Here is a 20,518-nt window from a genome sequence, read left to right on the forward strand (position 1 = left end):
TAGTTTTAGGGCTTGACTGTGATATGAAAAGTCATGGGATGACACTTGGCATCTTTCTTTTTTAGATGAGATAAACTCAAAATTTTATTGCGGATTTTTGTAAGGCTGAATCCATAAACAAGTGGATTCACTATCGGTGGAATGAGCAGAAACTCTATTGCCATAAAATTAAAGAGGTTATGAGAAAAATCCATAGAGCCAAATCTCATGTACAATACATCTAAAAGCACAGCTGTTGAAAAGACAATCAGAGAGATCAAATGTGGCAAGCATGTCTGCATGAACTTTCTCCACTTCTCATTTGAGGATTTGCATATCCTTACCAGATGAATGTAAGACCAAAGAATAAACAGAAAATGTCCAAAATAAAACAATATGTTAAAATATGCAATCACAACATTTGCTTTGGGTGGTGAGCAAGCAAGAATAACAATCATATAGTTCACACAGTATATCTTCTTTATGTGTAAGCCACATAACCTCACCCCGAGTAATGATGCTGTGTTCATGAACATACAAAACAGAGGTAAAAACCAGGATAAAAGTACAAAGAAGAAGATTCTCTGTTTTGTCATAACTGAATGGTAAACGAGAGGGCGACATATAGCCACATATCTGTCATATGCCATCAGAGCTAAGATGGAAAAATCACTGCACGTCGATGAGTGTATGACATAACCTTGTAGCATGCAGCCGGCATAAGAAATGACATGCGATGACAGAAGATCCAGAAGGAATTTAGGATAAAAACCAACAGTTCCATACAGCCCACTGATGCATAGATTACACAAGAAGATATACATTGGCTGATGGAGTTGTTTATCTATAATAATTGCAAAAATAAGAGCAACATTTCCCAAAATAATTAGTAAGTACCACAGTAGAGTGAGAAAGAAGAGGGTAATCCTGTGTTCCATTTTAAAATTCAAACCTGAAAGGGTAAACAGTGTAACACCTGACACATTTTTCATGATCTCCAAATTTCACCAATTTCTCAAAAAAAAAGGTTTCTGTTTCACTGAATGAAATGGCGCATCACACTGTTCACCAAAGAATCAGAGGAGACCTGCAGTGTCTGCCGGGTGGTCATAAGTGACAGTTCCTCACTGTGACTGCAGTGGTTACACCCTGCGTTAAATCCTTTCTTTCTGAAAACAACAGCAGGGCCTTGGAAACTAAACTGGCCAATCACAAGTACCTTGATACGTAGACAAACTTGTTTGTCTGGACTTCCAGCTGGGAATAACAATGTTATGAAAACAGGCTCCTCATGTATAATCACAAAAAGAAATGAAAAATTGTGAACAACAATTATGCAGGTTGCAAATATGATGATGTCAGTAGCTTACTGACAACACACACACACACACACACACACACACACACACACACACACACACACACACACACACACATATATATATATTCTAATATTCTAGGAGGATATTATCTGTATAAATGTTACCCTAATGTTCAACCAAGATCACCATATTTCCGAACCTTAACCAAAGTGCTGTTAACACTGTACTCTGGTGTCACTGTGTTGTGCTTGTGCTTGGTATGCCAACCATTCGGCCTGAACGGTCTTTTGTGACTTTGGTGCAGTTCTTATATGTTGTGCTTAATTCACAAAAAAATAGTTTAGTGCCACACAAAGGGTTTTTTCTGGAGACAGGGTTGGGTTGCCACAGATCATTGCAATGAAATTCTGACTCTGAGTCGCGCGTGACTCCTCATGGTCCGTGTTTCAAGACAGGTCGGGTGGGTTGCCGACATCGCCGCAGAAACCCTGACGCCATTTACGTGGGGCCGATCCCCACCCTGGCGACGCGACACAGTTGAGGCGCACTAAGGACAGGGTGCACTGGTGGACCCTGCACTTGCCGGGAGCAAGAGGCCGGCGGAGAGAAGTCACCGCAAGCACATAACCCACGGCCCCCTGGAAGCGGCGAGGTCCGGGCACGGGCGCTCTAAAGCACGTGGGCGGAGCCGGCGTGCTACCTTCGACCGGAGCCTTTCCAAGCCGACCTAGAGTCGGTCGCGACGCCCAGCGAGGGCCAGTACAGCAAGGGGAGAGCCCAACCGCGTCGGGTCAACAACACTGCATGTTGTCCAAATCTATCCAACAAAACAGTGACACTGACCCGGCACAGTGCAGACATGACATTGCAGCGCGGCTGCGCCGGCGACAACCTCTCTGAGAGGCCGCTGGGAGAAGCACCAACCACCGCGCATGTTAATGTTCTCCCGGGCCCCGTGACCAATCACACATCTAGGTCTTCGAGAAGGCCTTTTTTTGTAATATATTTTAACCAGGCTACTCTTACACAGATAAAGAGAAGTGAAACGTCATTGAATAAAAACAATGCTGTAAAACAGGTCCCAAGAAGCCATACGAGAGGCCTGAAGGAGCAGAGGAACAGATGAAGGCTCAGCTGCATAATGCAATTAATCATATATATATATATATATATATATATATATATATATATATATATATATATATATATATATGTATATATATATATATATATATATATATATATATATATATTTATATATATAAATTATAAAATAGCTATAACTTTGTGATTCCGTTTAGGCCACCAGAGAAGGCTTAGAAGGCCCTGACGGCCTGCCACGGCTTGGCGGGCCGGCCACCAGCCCACGGTCCTCATTGTGACTGCTCTGCCTGCGCTCCCTGATTCCAACAATCTATACTTAGGATGATTAAAGAGTGTCCCTTGTGACTATTGTACCTACTCATAGATTATTACTACTCATAGATAATTTACTGTAAAATCAAGATTAATGAGCATCTCCTTTATGGATTCATTTTTTCTGCCATTATAGTTACACTTTCTTTCTTTCCTTCAAAGCAATACTTGCATGCAAAGTGACACAGTCTACTCGTGCCTATGTAAGAATAAATTGTGTTCAATGTTGAAAATGTTAAAATGCCTTGTGTATAAATACAGCCAATATATTTAATATAAACATTAACTTGTTAGAACATCTTAAATAACTTCAAACTCTCAAAACTCATTATATTTTAATGTTGTATTTATAATAACTGTCTTTATTTCAGGTCACTTTCTATGTAATTAGATCTTTTTTTTCAAAATGACCATATCCCAAAGTTCACAATGCCATTTTTCCAAGTGACACTGTTATGTAATACAAAAAGCTCAATTATTATGACAAACTGTTTGTCTGTCAATGAAGAGTGCCTGAAAAATATTCATATTTGATTTACAACACAGAATACAGTGAAAGTGCTAATGTATTTTTAATGATCAACAGAAAACAATATAATATAGCTGTGCACATTGATTTAAAACAAGTTATATTACTATGGAACACATCATTGTTGCAGCCCGTTTAAAAGTGATGATAATAGACCTCAGTCTAAATCAGACCACTCATGAAAACGGCACTTTCATTTTTTGTTGCTTGTTCTCGCAGGTTCTGAGCATGAAAACATATTTACCACACATTTTCTAATTTTGGGGAGCTTCAAGCCATACACAAGAGGATTCACAATGGGAGGAATCACAACAAACTCGAGTGAGAGAAATATTGCTAGAAATGGGTTCAGTGCTTCAAGATTCATTCTGCTGAGAGCAACATCACAAAACACAGTAATGGAGTAATTAACGAACGTAACAATGTGTGGCAGACAGTTTTGTATGACTTTGCGCTTGAACTCCGCAGAGCGTTTCCTACAAATGAGAATTATTCGAATATATGTATACATGACAAAAGCAAGGGGCAGAAAGACGGTGCTTGTGGACACAAACATGCCGACAATGTTATTAATCACAGTACTGAAGCATGACAATTTTACAACAGGCCAGTTTGCACAAAATACCTTTGGTATCTCATTGCCACACAAAGGAAGTCTGGAGGCCAGATGAACACACGCTGCGACAGAAAAGGCTGGATAAATCCATGCAAATGCAATCAACTTTGAGACCATCTTGAATGTTAATTTGTTGTGATAATTTAAAGGTTGACATACAGCAACATAACGATCATAGGCCATAATGCCTAACAGCGTGAGCTCATAGGATGCATAGGTGTAAATGACATAGATCTGAGCGAAACAAGCTGTGCGTGGGATCAAATGAGTATCAGACAGCAAGTCTCTCAGAAACCTGAAGAAGAAGCCAGCAGAGCCGTACAGAGAGTTAATAGAAAGACACATGATAAAAATATACATGGGCTCGTGTAAGGTTTTCTCTCGTGATATCAACAAAATGATCACAAGATTAGCTAAGACAATAAAAGCGTACAGCAGGAGACACAATACAAATGCTGGGTAGCGGTAGTTGCCAATGTTCACGAACATAGTGAGGTTGAAATACGGAGGGAAAGTACTGTTTTCCATTCAGTCCATAGAATAAATGAGATTGTCTGATGAATAAAGACTACAGCTGGATCCTGTCCGCGTGTACAATGCAGCTGAGCGTCCTTGTTCCCTGTTTAGTTGAGAGTTGTTGTTTTTTACATTAACTAAGGCAGTGACAGGTATCTGGGAAGCATTGAATCAAACCAGACAACACAGCAAAAAATAGGAAGAAACATGTCATAATCAACAAGTAAAAAAGCAAGTATATTAAATCAGAATGGTTGAGACACACTTATATATTCTGTTTAAATCCAACTCCGAACCAAATCACCTAGTCCTGAATGTTGTTTATGCTGACTGCGTGTCCTCTGTGTGGCGCAGAAGGTATACCTGCTGTGGCTTCACAGGAGCAGCAGAGAGCCTGTATATCTCATCACACGTGATTATGTCACTGCAGTCATCACTCAATGGGGAATCTGTAGAAAATGTGGACGCAACACACATCAACCATTTGTTGAGATTCCCTTCGTAATGGCATGGGGATTCAATGGTGAAGATGCCAAAACGTTTGCTGCTGCTGCTGCTGATGATGATGATGATGATTGCTTCGTAGATGAATAGCTTATAGTGTATACGTATGCATTTCCAACAAACTGATTAATGACAAGTTTCTGTAGTTTTCACAGTAATATTATCGTATACTGGCGATATTCTTCTGTAAAAACATATACAGCATGTTGCTGTAGATCTGCAATGCATCATGGTCAAAATTCATACCCAGGTGAATCTTACTGTGAATAAATGTTGCTGTGAATCACGATATAGTCATTTTGAGCGGGTTTTCAGCATTTTTTTTGTTTAGCAATACACCATAATCAGTTTTAGCATTACTTTCAACACAGATGTTAGGCTTAGCAGATGTTAGGTTTAGCAAATGTTAGGTTTAGCAGATGTTAGGTTTAGCTATCACGCAGACAGAGGGGAAAACAACATTGTATACCAGGGGTTGGCAAACTTTTTGACTCAGGGGCCACAATGAGTTTTAAAATTTGACAGACAGGCCTAGCATAGATTTATCTCCGTAAAGTCTCCGTTTCCGCCATCCACCATTTAAATAAGCACTAGTTCTGCTTTATACTTGTTGTGTGAATTCTACATACGCGGGAACATCAAACTCCATCGTGTCTGTGTTCATAATATTATCCGTAGTCCCATAACAGCGTTTGAATGACGGCCGCTACCAGCGCTACATCAGGGGGGCCAGCAGCAGTTTGATTCAGCAACGCCAGGACGGTGGTGATTTCATTCACTTTTCATGACTAAATGCACTTCATTGAAGATTTGATGCCACAAAGTTATATTCTGACTCACATACTCATTAAATGGAGCTTTGTTGTCTACCTGATGTTACAACCAGTACAGTCTCACTCCCAACGCGTCAAAAACAAACAGTGGCCCTGAACCTCAAACTGTGACACTCCCGGTTCCCCTCTAACGTCAGTTCTGGACGTGACACGACCAGTGTGTCAGTATTACAACTACACACACCAATCAGCTCTCTGATGTGGCGACAGCCAAGCGCTTCCCATCATGCTCTGGGCCACACAGTCGATGGAGAGCTGCTGCGGCCGCTTCGCTCTTGTGAGATTAACGTTGACCACGTGTGCGTGACGTTAGAGCGAGTCGGGATCAAGTCGGACACAAATCTAACCAGCATGCATTGCACACGGCGATCGATTTTGCACAGAACTGGCTCATCTCAAAGACTATTGTCAATCGGCAATAGGCTCACTGTTTTGTTCTTCCTTCACTTTGTGAATGAACTGAGCTGAACTTACTGAGGCTGTCCTTTGTCTTGGGAGGACGCGCTACACACTTGAAGGCCGGGCGAAAAGTCTGCGGCCAGTTAATCGCTGTGAAAAGAGAGTCCATAAATATACCTGCGCAGCTGCACATATGTTTTACTGTCATAAAGGGGGTTTCAGAGGCTGTGCTATGATATGACAATCACTTAATTTGAAGCTAACTGAGGCATATTCTGTGTACACAAGCAGGCTTGAGTACGTATTACTGGAGCAAAATAAATGTTCATTGTTATGAAGGAACATGTCCCCCAGTCTGACAATACTGGTCATTGATGTGTTAAGTAATAGTTTTGGACGACGGTATATCAGACAACAGGCTACTATCAGGATTGATTCACCTGTTTTCATAGAGTTAGTTGGAACCTATTTTTTTTCTCCATTATAAAGGATGTTTCATTTGTAAAACAAATAAATGAAGAAACATACACACAAGTCAAGTAGGTTGTGCATTAATCTCTAATACTTGGAGGCTTCAAACACTTATTAACAAATACTGACAAAAACACCTGGAGGCAAACCAGCTTTAAGGGTTTCAGCGAAGTACTTTGAACTTAATGGACATGTGTTTTTTTTTATGTACCCATAGTAGTGTGCGAGAATTGTATTTAGAAAGATTTATTTCCAGAAATGATTGATTATCAAATAATTGCTTCAAGTTGTCCACAAACAAGTATCCAGCACTAACTTCTATACACCCATGTGTACCAATCAGAGTTACTAAGAATCCGAAAAAAAAAACAAATGATTATGAAACATGTGATGTAATCTTTTGCTTATTTTTTGAATCGTACAACAACTGGTCACAGTCATGAGGGATGTAAGGTTTCTGTACTCGTATTGGTCCCTCAGGCCTCCTTAATGCTCACCACTGCCCTGACATCAGTGCTTGAGGGATAGTTACGCTGTGTTGTGGCTTGAGATTCCTTTCAGTGACGGAACATCTGAAAGGACATTAGATAATAATATAATAATGGGTTTCGCTCAACGTCTCTGATGCAACATTTGATGCAGTCGACACTAATGAGAGCCCACGGGATGGCACAGTGGAGGCTTCATTCTTCAAAGGTCCTTGATGTAGCTGGAAATGGTCAACAGGCCATTATCTCCAATATCCCTGGAGAACAATTAAAAAGGCCTTGTAGCCCCCGGGGAGTCATCCTGGGTAACCCAAACCCAAACAAATATGTTTGTCTGTTGAGCAAATGGTCAAGAGAATGAACAAACAAACACACAAGTGTCTGCCCGCAAGAAGTTAGTTGTTGGTTGTGAAAACAGGGACGGCTGACCTTGTGACCTCGAAGTGACCACGATTACTTAACTACTTGGTGGTAGCACACGCAAAGAAAGCGATGAAAGCTAATCAGGATTCTTTTTTTGTGGTGGACACACAAATGAAACGCATCCACGTTAATATATAAAAAACAGTGAGAAAAACTATGTCAGGCGTTAGAGGAGGCACAAGGCCTTCAACCCAGAGACCGGTGTCCAAGACCAGTGTTCTCAAAGTGTTATGTTCATGTGAAGAGATGTTAAATATGTGTTGACATGCGCCAATGGGAAGTTGTGGTCATTTTCCACAATCATGTGAGATCATGTGGGTTATGACAAATGTTTTACGGTACATTAATTCAATGGACTTTGTACTAAAAGTGATGATTTCTAAAAACTAAAAACCTAGTCCCACATTGCGACGTATCGGAGGCAGGCCGCACAAGACTAATTCGGCAATCTTTTCCTTCAATACGCCTCTTTAAAATACATTTTTAAGTGTCCTTTAGGAGACGCTGAACCCCAGTAGCACGCTCAGCGCGTTGCCGTAGCCCACTTCTTGTGAAAGCTTCGGCTGGGTTCAATGCACGAGGGACATTTCATTTATGTACCTATATATGTATGTGATGATAAAAATCAAATTAAAGTTTAAAAAGTTAGATAAGAATGTATCTAGAGGAGCGCACATCAGATATTTTGTGCCGATCTGTTGCCTAAAATGAACACATTTTGATGAGAAACCAACTAAACCAACTAAACCAAACTGTGCTTCAAAGCGAAGGACTGAGGCACACAGGCGGATATCTCTGTGAGCCTGAGATATCCGCCTGTTTTGTGATCGTGATTTCACAGTAAAATTCATTATTGTGTGAATACGCAGCTGCGAAATCTGAATCTGCAGAAATTCTCAGGCAGTTAAAGGGTTAAGATAAAGGCTGTTGGCCAGTTAAGCATTGATTTTGTAATCTGCAGCTGAAGTGAGTGTGTGTGTGTGTGTGTGTGTGTGTGTGTGTGTCTGTGTGTGTGTGTGTGTGTGTGTGTGTGTGTGTGTGTGTGTGTGTGTGTGTGTGTGTGTGTGTGTGTGTGTGAAAACGCAGACAGAGAGCAGCAGCAGGAAAGAGAGGGGAGAGGAAAGGGTCTACTTTATTTGCAAAGTAGACTGCTTTAAGAAAGGGAGACAAGCGGCAGCGCCACAGAAAGAGAAGAGGAGAAAGAAACACTCCACCATGACATACCGGCTGTTTGAGGGGAAGGATCATGCCTCCACCTACCAAAAGTATCGCTTCACACCTCCAGAGGAGATCAAGAACATCATTCTGCAATACCTCGATAAAAAGGTATGCCGTGGCCAAATACACCGCCTGATCATCGCAGTGCTTTCATTCTGACACACAGAACAATGTGGCGCTATTCGACATTAGGTTTTTGCACAATTCCCGCACTCAGAAGGGACAGCCACACGCACTGGCAGTGGACCTGGGCTGCGGGACGGGCCAGAACTCGCGGCTCCTGGCGCCGCACTTCCAGCAAGTGGTGGGCATCGACGTCAGTGAGTGTCAACTGGAGGAGGCCAGAGCCGTGTCGGGGTTCTCCAACATCACCTACAGGTACGAGTGAGGTGCCTATACTAATATACAAATGAAGAATGACAAATGAAGTGTTACTGCCGCACTTTACTGCAGGAAGGGGACCGCCGAGGAGCTCCTTTTCCCGGACTGCTCCGTGGACTTGCTGACGGCGGCGTCGGCGGCCCACTGGTTCGACCCGCCGCGCTTCCTGGCCGAGGCGAGTCGGGTCTTGAAGCCCCGGGGTTGCATGGCCCTGCTGGGCTTCAGCGACACCTGCACCCGCCTTCGCTACCAGGGCTGCGGAGACAGACTCGATCACCTGTACGAAGAGGTGGGTTTGAATCCCTATAGTTGTCACGGGGAAGGATGTAATATATATAATGGACCTTAGAATGTAATATATATATATATATATATATATATATATATATATATATATATATATATATATATATATATATATATATATAAGCAATAAGGGATGAGAGGCAGTACTGTATTGTCAATAATGTACTGTTCAAGGGTATCGTTAGGTTATTGACAGGTTGTTTTTTTGAAATTATTGACTATTCATACAGTAGGACAGACACAACATTCATGCAACACAAACTCAATAGAAAAAAAAGGACGTTTTGAACACGTCAATGCAATTCACTTCCAGGTGAAGCAGGAGCTGTTGCCATTCACTAACACTCGAGTGAGCATCGCAGAGGGGAAGCTGGAAGAGCTCTACTCAGCCATCCCTTTCCCCGACAAAGAGACGTAAGCGCCACACAAACCTAATCGCAACTCTGCCACAGCCAAGTAAAATACCAAAACTAAATGTGATAAGGCCCCAGTTTGTATTGTTTGATTGTCGCTCCGCCTCATAATACATGTATATGATGATGCAACAGGATTGAGAGGGTTCCGGTGAAGTCGACTATTTCGGTGAGGAACCTCGTGGGTTACATTGAGAGCCTGTCCATGTTCCAAGGTTACAAGAAGAAAGATCCCAAGGCTGCTGAGGAACTGCTGCTTAAGACTCAGAAGAGGTTGGCTATACACACACACACACACACACGGATTGTACAAGTCCTCTGTTACAATGATCCTTTTTTTGGTTGAATATTAACCTTTGGAATGTTTTTCTGTGGTGCTCCACCTGAATAATGAATCACTGCATTGTTTCACAGGTTCCTGGAGGAGATGGGAGTCACGTCTCCTGACACTGTAGTAGAGCATGAAATGGAGTATTTTTGCGTCCTGGCGTCAAAACCATGACAACCAACAGCGTGGCATTTGGTTGTGTGTGTTGAGAGAGAAAGTTTGCGGGTCTTGGATGCTGCACAAATGGGTTAACTTGAAAACATTTCAGTTATTGACGCACAAAGCAGTGTGTTTGTTGAATATTGACATTTCTAAATAAACTCTTTTTGAGTAGAACTCTTGTTTCCACAGTGTCTTGTGTAACGCAACTTTTTAAAACTTAATTAAAAGAATCCTTAACACACCGCTTATTGTCTTAAGGAAGAATTTTGAGACCAGTTTTCGCATGACAAACTGTATTTTGCTTGTCATAAAGTTTTATTGTGCGCCTCTCAGACTGTTTCCTAATAGATAACATGATCCCTTGAGCAGAGAGAGAAGTTACACAACTGGAGATTATCTTCAAACATAACATACCTATCCCTGTTGTTTCACAGAAGGGAAGCTTAAATGCTTCTTTTTTTTTTGCCAAGCTCTCGAAAACATGACACAGTTGGTCGCCCATTTATTTGTTTTTACTGCTTCGGTGCACTTTCTTTATTCTCTTCTTTTGCAGAGGGATGGAAGGCAGCTCGGCGCTTCAGAGAGGTTGTACGCGCCCGGTGCACTGCAAATGAAGCTGTTCATGCTACAGCTTCTCACAAAGAAACAGAACGTAAAGTAATCTGTCCTGTTAAAGTGTTATATTTTTAATAACAAGTAATGAGAGATAGAACATGCACATGCATGTGTGTATGTATAAAGAAACATAGCGATAGGGAAATCACTTAATCCATTTTACCAAACTTGACAATTGATATGGATTTTCATTAAACTTCTAAAGAGTTGTGGTGTTAAACAAAACAGCGAGACTCCAACTGATTATCGGCATCACTGTGTCTTCATCTTTTTAACTTGTTCCATGGCCAAAAATCAGTTTGACATCCTCGATACATGCTTCAAACTCATTTTGTTGACCCTTCTGTCCGAATGATACTGTTAGGATGACCGAGTGGCAAGATCAATAAAAAAGGCAATCTGGAGACCAAGCTGTTGAGTTGCAAAATCATTTTTATTTCACACACCGCTCCACAAACAAATTAAGCTCCTTTTAAACCCCCGTGGGGACTAATTGGCCCAGACCACCCCTCGAAAGGTCAGTCTCTCCACCCAAAAATATGTGCCTTAAACATTTATGTTATTGTGCCAACCCCAAAAATAACCTTACTAACTTGCTAACATCTAGACCTGGTATAAATAACGTAACTTATAACACTTCTCATTTACTTCACCCAAGACCGCAATAACCTCGTCACTTCCCCCTTCCCCTTTCCTCCACTTGGTCCCACCCGGAACTATAAGTGGGTGCTCAGGCACCCGGGGAAATCTTTTGCCCGAACACCCTGGGAAAAGAGGAAACAGGTAAGTATCTGTTTCATGTATCTACATGCAATCAACAATATTTCCACTTCATCATATTACTAGTCCTTGTAGTGACGACCCGTCGTCACAGATACATTTTCATTTGAACATAAATTAGATATTTTGAATAGTTCCTCAGGGAGTTAGTGACAGTGTGGGCTCCATGGTGGAGCCTGGGGCTGGGGCTAAGAAATAAAGGTCAACCGTATGGAGACGTATTTTCATAGGGTTGAATAATACAGCCATTGTTGCAATGTCTTTGAGTGAACTGCTTTTTACTAAGCAACAGACTGAATTGAATTCTGCTGACCACTATATTATGGTGTCACATCTCTACAACTCTTACAATGAATAACAAACAGTTCTTGGTAAAGAGTACCTTGAGATTATGAAATACAACAATAAAGTCTGCATTGAGCCCCTCGGACTCTTCCCCCCTCGCCCCCGTGGACAATCATTTACACATCCCTGCACAACTGTACACGTTTTTTTGTTTTGAGTTATGTCTTCACTTCTTGTAATTCTCGAATCACAGAGTCAAATTCCTTGTGGAAAACACTCGGCAATGAATCACTTTGGATTCTGAGAGATTGAGATTGAGGATAGTTGCACACCGAATGGTATTGTAACACTCTCCCACATAGCATTCATACATGGCCCTCATCGTCTCCAAGGGGGTTCGATGGCGTCAGACAAAAATGCGTGCGCTGAACTTTACTCACACAGACCTGTGTGCTCGACTTTGATTTCCTTTGAACATAATTATCATGGATTACATACCAAAACATATCACTGTTAAAGGATTATGAACAGAAAACAAATAAAAAAATACACAGATACCACATCCTGAAAAGTATCCAAAAAGTCTTGAAACTGTCCCTTTAATTGAGTTCATTGTTAAACATGCCACGCTCCAGTGAAGAAAGTGGGACCTCCCTTTCCCATGCACCCCTGTTGCCCTCTTTTGTGTGTGTGTGTGTGTGTGTGTGTGTGTGTGTGTGTGTGTGTGTGTGTGTGTGTGTGTGTGTGTGTGTGTGTGTGTGTGTGTGTGTGTGTGTGTGTGTGTGCGAGAGTATGAGAGAGAAAGACTGCCGGCAGAAGGGGATAAACAGTGTTTTCAATGTGGAAGTTACTTCCTCTTATCCAATAACACAACACAAGATACAATACATTGCTTAATTCTCTTTTCTGAACGTATGCTGGATTAGCTTATTGAGCGAGGGGATCACCTATAGCCATGGCTTACCGTCTGTACGAAGGAAAGGAACATGCTTCATCCTACTGGAAGTACAGGATCTCTCCATCAGATCATCTCATACAACAAGTGCTCAACTTCCTGGAAAAACAGGTAGTCGCATTTGCAAAAATCGTCAGACAAAAATCTTTTACCATTGAATAGTAGCAAAACTAATGTGACTGTTTTTTTTGCTATAACATGCAACGTATTTCATCAGAGGGGTCAACCCTTTGAGCTCGCAGTGGATGTCGGTTGCGGCTCAGGTCAGGGCACACTGCTGCTGGCCAGACACTTTGTCTCTGTGGTGGGGACAGATGTTAGTCCTGCCCAGCTGGAAATGGCGTCGCAGCACGCCAAAGAGCCAAACATCACTTATAGGTAAGCATGGACCACATCTTGTTTTCTCATAACTCCAGTTATAAGACAGGATTTTACAGAGGAAATGTATGCAATCTGAATACAACCCGTGTCCCCTATTAGACTTAAATGTATCTTTGCCATAATTCCTGACTAAAGAATACGTTTAATGTTAAAATCCACAACGACAGCATCAACATCACATCACTAGCTGCAGCTCTAAAAAATCTGGCCAGCTTCTTTATTGCATCTTGGCCAAAAGCAAGAACAATGTGACCTTTTGTCTGTTGAAAGTCGGTCATGCAGTAAGGCCCGGACAATGGAAGAAATGTACTGCCAGCTCAGGACAGTGAAATCCTCATAAAATATACGCCATGTCACACAAGGTTGGTGGGTCAGTAAATAAAAAATATATCGATTTCAGTGCTATACATTTTGTTGCTGACAATTGTATTGCTGCCACACATTCTCACAAGGTGGATTATTTGTGCGGATTATAATATGAAGGCAACAAGTGACAAAGATTTAATGCGTAAACTGTGAGCTGTGAAGGCCGGCAAAGGAATCAAATCGGACTTAACGAACATACCAAACCTCGATTGTGCCATTCTACATTGAATGTGTTAGTCTTTTAAAGGAACAGTGTGTAGGATTTAGTGTTTTCTTGAAGTGAGGAACTGAATAATCCTCCGCTCAGGTCTCCTTTTCCAAGATGAAAGTAATGCGAGCGCAAATGAGGCTAAAGTCGTCTGCCTTGCTCAGAGGCCTTCTTCTGACGCACCTCTCGGGTAATAAAAACTTTTAAGAATAAATTGTGTCAAATAAAGAACATGTAGTTTGAAAAAAAAATTTGATCCATACATGTTTTCCATAATGTTTTTATTTCAAAATGCCCCTTTTCAATTTACTAATGAAATGATTAAATGACCATTTTTACTTCATAATGTCAAACTTAAAGCTTCCTGCCTTCACAGCTTTTGCCCTCTGCTACAGATAGCTACTACAGAAAAACACAGAACCAGACATAGCAAGGCAACCTACACAGCTAGCTAATGAGCAAGGCAGGGTTGTTGGAAAAAGTGCAGAGGGTTTTAACTATACAGACACTCGCAACAGCTGCTTAATTCAGAGCTACCTCTGCAACATTTAGATTTGGGTGTTTCTTTATTTCTTATTTTCCCCAGAAAGCATGAGCAGCAAGTATTACTTATTCAGAATTACCAGCATTGTAAGAAAAATGAAGAAATGTGGTGACTCCCTACCTTTGAAGCATAAAGTCCTGGATTATTGCTTTCGTCCATAGGGTCCACTGATAAAAATGAATTAATCCAAGTTTTGGATGATGTCACATGAAGTCCATTGCTCACCGTTTTACTTTGTTCATCAAACAACTGACGTGATCAATATGTTTTCTTCTCCCTGCGTCATGTTGTTGGGCATGCTTATTTTCATTGCCTTGCGGGCTTCTAAGTAATAGTTTCACCCCTGTGCATTTTCAGGCGGGCCAAATAGGCCAATCCCTGACGGACAGGCGGGTTTTAAAGAGGATTTTTAAAAAAAAAGGTCTCGTGTTGGTTGCGGTAAAAGGATCTCCGTCAGCTGTCTGAGAGCCATATATCAAATTATTCATTTGTAATATGTCATTTGATATGTTAAGTTAAAATAACCTTTTGGTGGTCGTGACCAGAGAGAAGAAGTCCAGATTCGATGGGTTACAATAAAATGGCTATCATAAAAAGTTGATGATGATCAGCATACAGTTCTTGGCCGAGGTTGCCTCGTTTTCAGCAGTCCACTTTCAGTCTAACTGCAAAGAGTTAGCTGTCTCTTGTTTCCACAAATGCACAACGAACAAAGGTTTTGTGTAATTTAATACCCTCAATCACCGAGCTTGTGGCGTTTGATTGTTTAGTATTCCATCACGCAAAATGGCTAGACATTTCAGAGCATGCAATTGGCTGGACGTTTCACAGGGGCGGAGTCATCCACCTGGCTTCTTCACACTAGTCCAGACACCAGTAGCTTCCCTACTTAAGGTGTTGTAATCTTCTTTCTTCGCCCTCCTGTTCAACTAACTAAAGAGTCCCATTTAAAGGCAACAGTTAGTTAGCATCCCCTTAAAGGAACAGTTACACAGGCCTATCACATGCAGCATCCATCTTGTTTTACACATTTTATTCATACTTAAAAACACCTCTGTGACAAACAGGGACTTCCTACTGTTACTAATACACATTTGATACGGTTTCAAATTATCCCTTATTAATTATGAACAATTATTTCCCTCTTATGCATTGCAATTTACACATGGACAATCTTTATTCACAAGTGCAACATCAGAATAAATTATTACAACACCACAGATACAAGAGTTTTGTTGGATCGGAACAAAAATATCAGCAAATAAAAGCCGGGGGATATTTACTGCAGTTGGGATCCAGGCGGTCTGCTACCTTCCAGACCGAGTTTTGAAATTTACACTTTGAATTAAAAAAGCGGGTTGACAATTCATGATCTGCTGCCTGAAAGCCTCCCGCATGTCATCCTGCTGTCGGCGGAGGTCAGGAGTTTGACTCTGCTGTTGCTACTGTTCTATCTCTAGACGGTGCGTGGCCGAGGAGCTGCCGTTCGCCGACGGCTCCGTGGACTTGGTGACGGCCATGTCGGCCTTCCACTGGTTCGACCGACCGCGCTTCCTCCAGGAGGCCCACAGAGTGCTGAAGCCCCGCGGCTGCTTGGCTCTGCTCAACTACACCATTGACATGCAGCTGAGCTACCCCGACTGCTGCTCACACACACTCAACCAAGTCTGCAAAGAGGTGCTGGCAGGAATATTCACAGAGGGAAGTTATTGTGAATGTGCACGCAAGGCTGTGTTTGTAATTAAAGCACAGGTGTCGCAAATAACCTGTTGCCGAGTGTCCCAGTAATGCATGGAAGTGTGAACAATACCAGGACGCAGGAACCGCCATCACTATTTAATTATTTACACCGTTTTTTTTTGTTTTTTTTAACTGTGTCATGGTTCTGTGGACAAGGCCTGCAATTGAGATGCATTGTTATAATACAAAAATGCTGAGATATTATATTTTTATATATTTGAGAGAAATATAAGTACACTTATGTTGTTGTCGAAAACAAAGGGACAAAGGCATAGCTTCATTGTATCTCCCTTTTGCCTCTGCGGGGTTTTGATACTCGCATCATCTTCATCATCACCTCATTTTGGAATCTCTTGGCAAATCAAGAGGAGGGCAAGAACACACTTTTGGGCTATTTTGCTTCTATAACTAACTTCTTTTAGACCAGTGGGAAGAAAGCATTCAAAATACACTTAAAGGGGTTTTATTTGTCTATTTGCGTCTGTAGATTTATCTTATAAGCATTCAAATAGCATATTTGGACATCAAATTTAAAAAAAACTTGTCATACAAAAAGGTGATTGCCTTAATTTAAGTGATTTACTAGGGAACAATCTTTTATCTGTTTCACCCTATTTATCTGTAGTTTCTTCAAAATGTGTGTAATCCTACAATATATAAAGCCCTTTTCCTCGGAACAATTTTTTTCTCAGACTCAAATCGTCACTTCAGTCTCATTTACATTCACTGAATGTAAATAAGACTTTCCTTCCTGTCTAAAGTCATTCGACAATTTCAGAAAACTTCATAAAACAAACAAACAATTGTCCTGGACTAAGTAATCAACCAGTTTAATGTTGATATCTCATCTTTTCATCCTTTTCATCAGTCTTCCATCCATCAACAATGAACAGCGACATCTTGTGGAGGTTTTTAGTAAATGAATATCTTTCCTGAGGGTCACAGTTATTTTAGTAGCAATCAGTTGCAACGTGGATTATTAATTGGTGTCGCACACCATTAAAATATTGTTGGTAAAATAAACTAACAAAAACATATAAGTATGTCCTAAATTGAATGTTAATGTATGTATATATGTGATATAATAAGAGATAAAATAAGATAATCCTTTATTTGTCGCTTAGTGGGGAAATTACAGGATCACAGCAGCATTGCTCACAAGTAAATATAGATAAAAATCAAGTCATATAAATAAACAGAACGGTATTGAAACAAAATGAAGAGAATTGAGAAGAATATCAAATATACAGATGGAATAAAAGAACTTAAACATACTTAAACGTAATGGATAATGGAACAATCCGATGCCTCCCTGTCTCTTGGTTTCACTAGTTTTACGCGGCCTTGCAGCCTTACCGCAGTGCCCACCTCGGGCCCAGCTCTATTGAGATTTACCGGGAGGCCCACGGATCCATCCCTTACCCTGACAAGGAGTGGTGAGAGCTTGTTTATTTGTTTGGTCAATTTCAGCAAAAAAAAATGTGTGAGTGAGTGTTTGATGTGTACGTGGATGTGCAGTAGGTACACACACACACATTGACTGTATTGTTGTGGAACAGGCATGAGTGTGTGTGGGTGGAAAGGCCCATGCCTCTGTCCAGTTACATGGGGTTGGTGGAGTCTTTCTCCAGCTATCAGGCGCTGCTGAAGGAGGACGCGCAGAAAGCCACGGCACTTTCTCAAGACGTCTGTCAAAGGTGAAACGCGTGACGGCAGCATCCGTGCAGCGGATGCTGCTTGACGATGCTCTATACAAATGATTATAAGCAGTGGCAACTTATGAATTGGTTTATTTTTACATTTATGTACACCTTCTGGAGCAGAACCCACTTTGATGATGAAAGTGACATTATTACATGGATGTGTTATGGATCTGTAAAAACTGGCATCTTGGAGAGGGAAGCCGCTCCAACTAAATGATGACGCGCTGTCTCCCCAGGTTGATGTCCATAATGAAGGTGACCTCTGTGGAGACGGAGGTGGTGGTGGCTGTGAAGTATTTTTACCTCCTGGCCTGCAAACCGCAGGACGCCTGACTGCAGCCAGCGCTCACCGTTTCAACGAAGTCCTGAAGTCTTCCTGTCTAAATTCAGGACGAGTTAACTTTTTAGATGTTTGCTACGTATGTCAAAGCTCTGTTTTGCCCACAAATGCCAAGGAATTTGTTTGAAATTTGGGGAAATACTACTATTTACTTTCAGAAGAGTGGAATGCATTTAATCTCATCTTTCTGGAAACCATTGCTTTAAAGTTACAACTGTTTCTTCAAATAAAAAAGACATGCACACATATTTTATTTGAACATTTTGTGATTTGCTAGAGTACACAGAGTGAGGCCCTCTCTAATGCGTTAGCTAAACTGGAATATTGTAATGTAAATTATTGTTTTACTTCAGTGTGTCACTTTCAATCTGCTACCCACTCAGTACTATTTGAGAAGTTGTGACTTGTACCACTAGAGGGAGACATGTGATCAAAAGTGATGATTGGCATTATTTTCTTCTATATATGTGTGTGAGAGTGTGAGCGAGTGTTATACCTGAGACAACATCCACTCCTTTCTGCAGCAGCAGCATCATTCTGGGACATCTTCAGACTCTCTTGTCAAGTCGATGGTCTCCTTGAACCTGAGCAGTGAGCCTTAAATTTGGTGTTTTTCCGTCTGGTTCCTAAGAGTCTTGCGATCTTGAAACACTTGACCGAGGCCAGCTTCACACCATCAGTTTAAATGTTTTCCCCATCAAGTGAAGCTGCTCTCGACAGTCAACCGTATTTAATCACTGCTCTTCATCCGAGTAGTCTGCGTCAGACTCAAGCAAAGACGAGTGGCACACAGGCTAAAAGACTGGAGGGTCAGCTGCCCGCTTGTTCTCCTTCAGCACGACCTCTTCGCTGACGCCCGTGCGCGTTGAACCCATTTGATATTGCATTTGGAGGCCGAGCGTCATGTTGGACTACTCAAGCGTGATTTTGAGGGGGCACTTACCCCGATGCTAATTATTTTTCTTCCTACAAACATACAGGATATAACGGCTATTTCTGTACCTGTTTGAATCTCTTCCAGTGAAGGCCCCATGTAGAAAGCATGGCTGATACCCCCCTCTGTGTTCGCCTGATGCCATATGTGGATTACCTGTAATCTAGCAGGGGACCACTACCACTGAAGACAGCAGAGAGGGAAAACCCTCCAAGCACCCGTTCACTGACCTTCAGTGTCTCTGTATTAAAAAGGAAAGTCCCACTGGTTGACTCATGCTTCCTTACAAGTCTCACAAACTTTGGCATCGTTCGTGTTTGCGATGCCTGTCATGGCCGTTGCAATTGCTTCCCCATCTCTGTTTTCACATCTCTGCGGAAACGCTCTCGGCAACCTTTTCTCCACTACAGGCAGATCTGCTCTGACAGAATCATGCACTTGTGTTTTTTTTGTCTTTTACTCCCCATTCCCACAAGCACAAACTATCCCAGACGGCCTGACTTGCGAGCGCTGACCTCTTTAGGTGTTTGACTGTCAGTCTGCGCTGGAGACGTTCGCTTGGAACAGAAAGCGTAGCGCCGTGCAGGAGTCTTCCGGTTCTATCTTCTTGCCCGCGGCTATTTCCGTATCCGACTTTGGCCTCCGTCTGCTGTAAAGCCTTTGCAGCCACGCAGTCCGACTGTAAGTGTGTATATGTGGGGTCAAGTGTCACTGATCAGAAAAAAATCTGAATCACTGTTAATCACTCTCGATTCAACACAAAGGGAAAAGGATAGATAGATAGATAGATATAAATAAGCTGTAAATGAACTACGCTACGGTTGCATGAGCGCCAGTAAACGCAACGAAGCTGGAAGAGACGGATCAGGCAGCGTGATGACGTTTAGCAACCTTTAAGACCCTGAGACGTTTCAGAATTCACGAGAGAGGTATTAACTGAAGTATTTTATGTTATAGAATAAAACCTTCAAATATCTTAAGCTTGTTTTAACCAGAGTCCTTATTGCATGAACCCTAGCCTTCTTCTCCTCTATCTGTTGTTGCAGCCGCATGAGCACAAAGTACTTTTCAGATCTCTTTAGGAACATCGTGCTATCATTGATGGAAAACCTCTCCACCCCGTGACATCAGATCTCTTCTCACCACGCGCTCAGCTTTAAGTGTAATGTTTTTATCGATCTGTTTTTGAAATATGTATTTTCATGGTATAATCCCGCCTTATACGATACAGGGCATCAGTGTCTGCTGCAGACCTCGCTTTTATACACGCAACACACACCATTGGCCATCCTTCTGATGAAGATAGAGTATTTCATCTCCATGCAATGTTGAAGAAGGGATAATTCAGGTGGCACTCACAACC

At 41.7% G+C, this 20,518-nt stretch overlaps 4 protein-coding genes across 7 annotated transcripts; 2 read left to right on the forward strand and 2 right to left on the reverse strand.

The window, feature by feature from the left end:
• Positions 1-5: 5 nt before the first annotated feature.
• LOC137783204 (olfactory receptor 5F1-like) lies at positions 6-971 on the reverse strand. The gene has a single exon (XM_068573000.1). It carries the CDS (start codon positions 969-971, stop codon positions 6-8), a length of 966 nt encoding a protein of 321 aa, XP_068429101.1.
• Positions 972-3,439: 2,468 nt separating this feature from the next.
• On the reverse strand, positions 3,440-4,390 carry LOC137783217 (olfactory receptor 6N1-like). Its single transcript, XM_068573016.1, has one exon. The coding sequence runs from the start codon at positions 4,388-4,390 to the stop codon at positions 3,440-3,442; it is 951 nt and encodes a 316-aa protein (XP_068429117.1).
• A 4,097-nt stretch (positions 4,391-8,487) lies between these two features.
• On the forward strand, positions 8,488-11,861 carry zgc:162396 (uncharacterized protein LOC555292 homolog). Of its 3 annotated transcripts, none has more exons than XR_011077316.1 (7): positions 8,488-8,822; positions 8,907-9,092; positions 9,168-9,384; positions 9,715-9,815; positions 9,950-10,087; positions 10,229-10,956; positions 11,643-11,861. XR_011077316.1 is itself a non-coding variant. In XM_068572886.1 (6 exons), exons 1-6 carry the CDS (start codon positions 8,712-8,714, stop codon positions 10,314-10,316), a joined length of 816 nt encoding a protein of 271 aa, XP_068428987.1. In that variant the 5' UTR covers positions 8,488-8,711; the 3' UTR covers positions 10,317-10,978. The 3 variants fall into 3 exon arrangements, 1 of the variants encoding a protein (XP_068428987.1); XR_011077315.1 differs by having other exon boundaries at positions 8,932-9,092; positions 11,643-11,702; XM_068572886.1 differs by lacking the exon at positions 11,643-11,861 and having other exon boundaries at positions 8,932-9,092; positions 10,229-10,978.
• A 908-nt stretch (positions 11,862-12,769) lies between these two features.
• zgc:162780 (uncharacterized protein LOC555377 homolog) lies at positions 12,770-20,079 on the forward strand. Of its 2 annotated transcripts, XM_068572884.1 has the most exons (6): positions 12,771-13,050; positions 13,157-13,317; positions 15,899-16,115; positions 17,511-17,614; positions 17,738-17,875; positions 18,118-20,079. In XM_068572884.1, the coding sequence occupies exons 1-6, from the start codon at positions 12,940-12,942 to the stop codon at positions 18,212-18,214; spliced, it is 828 nt and encodes a 275-aa protein (XP_068428985.1). In that variant the 5' UTR covers positions 12,771-12,939; the 3' UTR covers positions 18,215-20,079. The 2 variants fall into 2 exon arrangements, with proteins under 2 accessions (XP_068428986.1, XP_068428985.1); XM_068572885.1 differs by lacking the exon at positions 17,738-17,875 and having other exon boundaries at positions 12,770-13,050.
• Positions 20,080-20,518: the final 439 nt, after the last annotated feature.

This window comes from Clinocottus analis, unplaced genomic scaffold (assembly GCF_023055335.1).
Source record: "Clinocottus analis isolate CAN_PGR_092001 unplaced genomic scaffold, fCliAna1.0.p SCAF_12, whole genome shotgun sequence".
NCBI classification, from domain to species: Eukaryota; Metazoa; Chordata; class Actinopteri; order Perciformes; family Cottidae; genus Clinocottus; species Clinocottus analis.

Bases quoted from the DNA above. Each gene is read 5' to 3' on its own strand.
- LOC137783204 (XM_068573000.1), bottom strand. From the start codon at position 971: ATGAAAAATGTGTCAGGTGTTACACTGTTTACCCTTTCAGGTTTGAAT.
- LOC137783217 (XM_068573016.1), bottom strand. From the start codon at position 4,390: ATGGAAAACAGTACTTTCCCTCCGTATTTCAACCTCACTATGTTCGTG.
- zgc:162396 (XM_068572886.1), top strand. From the start codon at position 8,712: ATGACATACCGGCTGTTTGAGGGGAAGGATCATGCCTCCACCTACCAA. The intron at 8,823-8,931 runs GTATGCCGTGGC...TCCCGCACTCAG, and splicing joins TGCAATACCTCGATAAAAAG to AAGGGACAGCCACACGCACT. The intron at 10,088-10,228 runs GTTGGCTATACA...ATTGTTTCACAG, and splicing joins CTGCTTAAGACTCAGAAGAG to GTTCCTGGAGGAGATGGGAG.
- zgc:162780 (XM_068572884.1), top strand. From the start codon at position 12,940: ATGGCTTACCGTCTGTACGAAGGAAAGGAACATGCTTCATCCTACTGG. The intron at 13,051-13,156 runs GTAGTCGCATTT...GTATTTCATCAG, and splicing joins TCAACTTCCTGGAAAAACAG to AGGGGTCAACCCTTTGAGCT. The intron at 17,876-18,117 runs GTGAAACGCGTG...CTGTCTCCCCAG, and splicing joins TCTCAAGACGTCTGTCAAAG to GTTGATGTCCATAATGAAGG.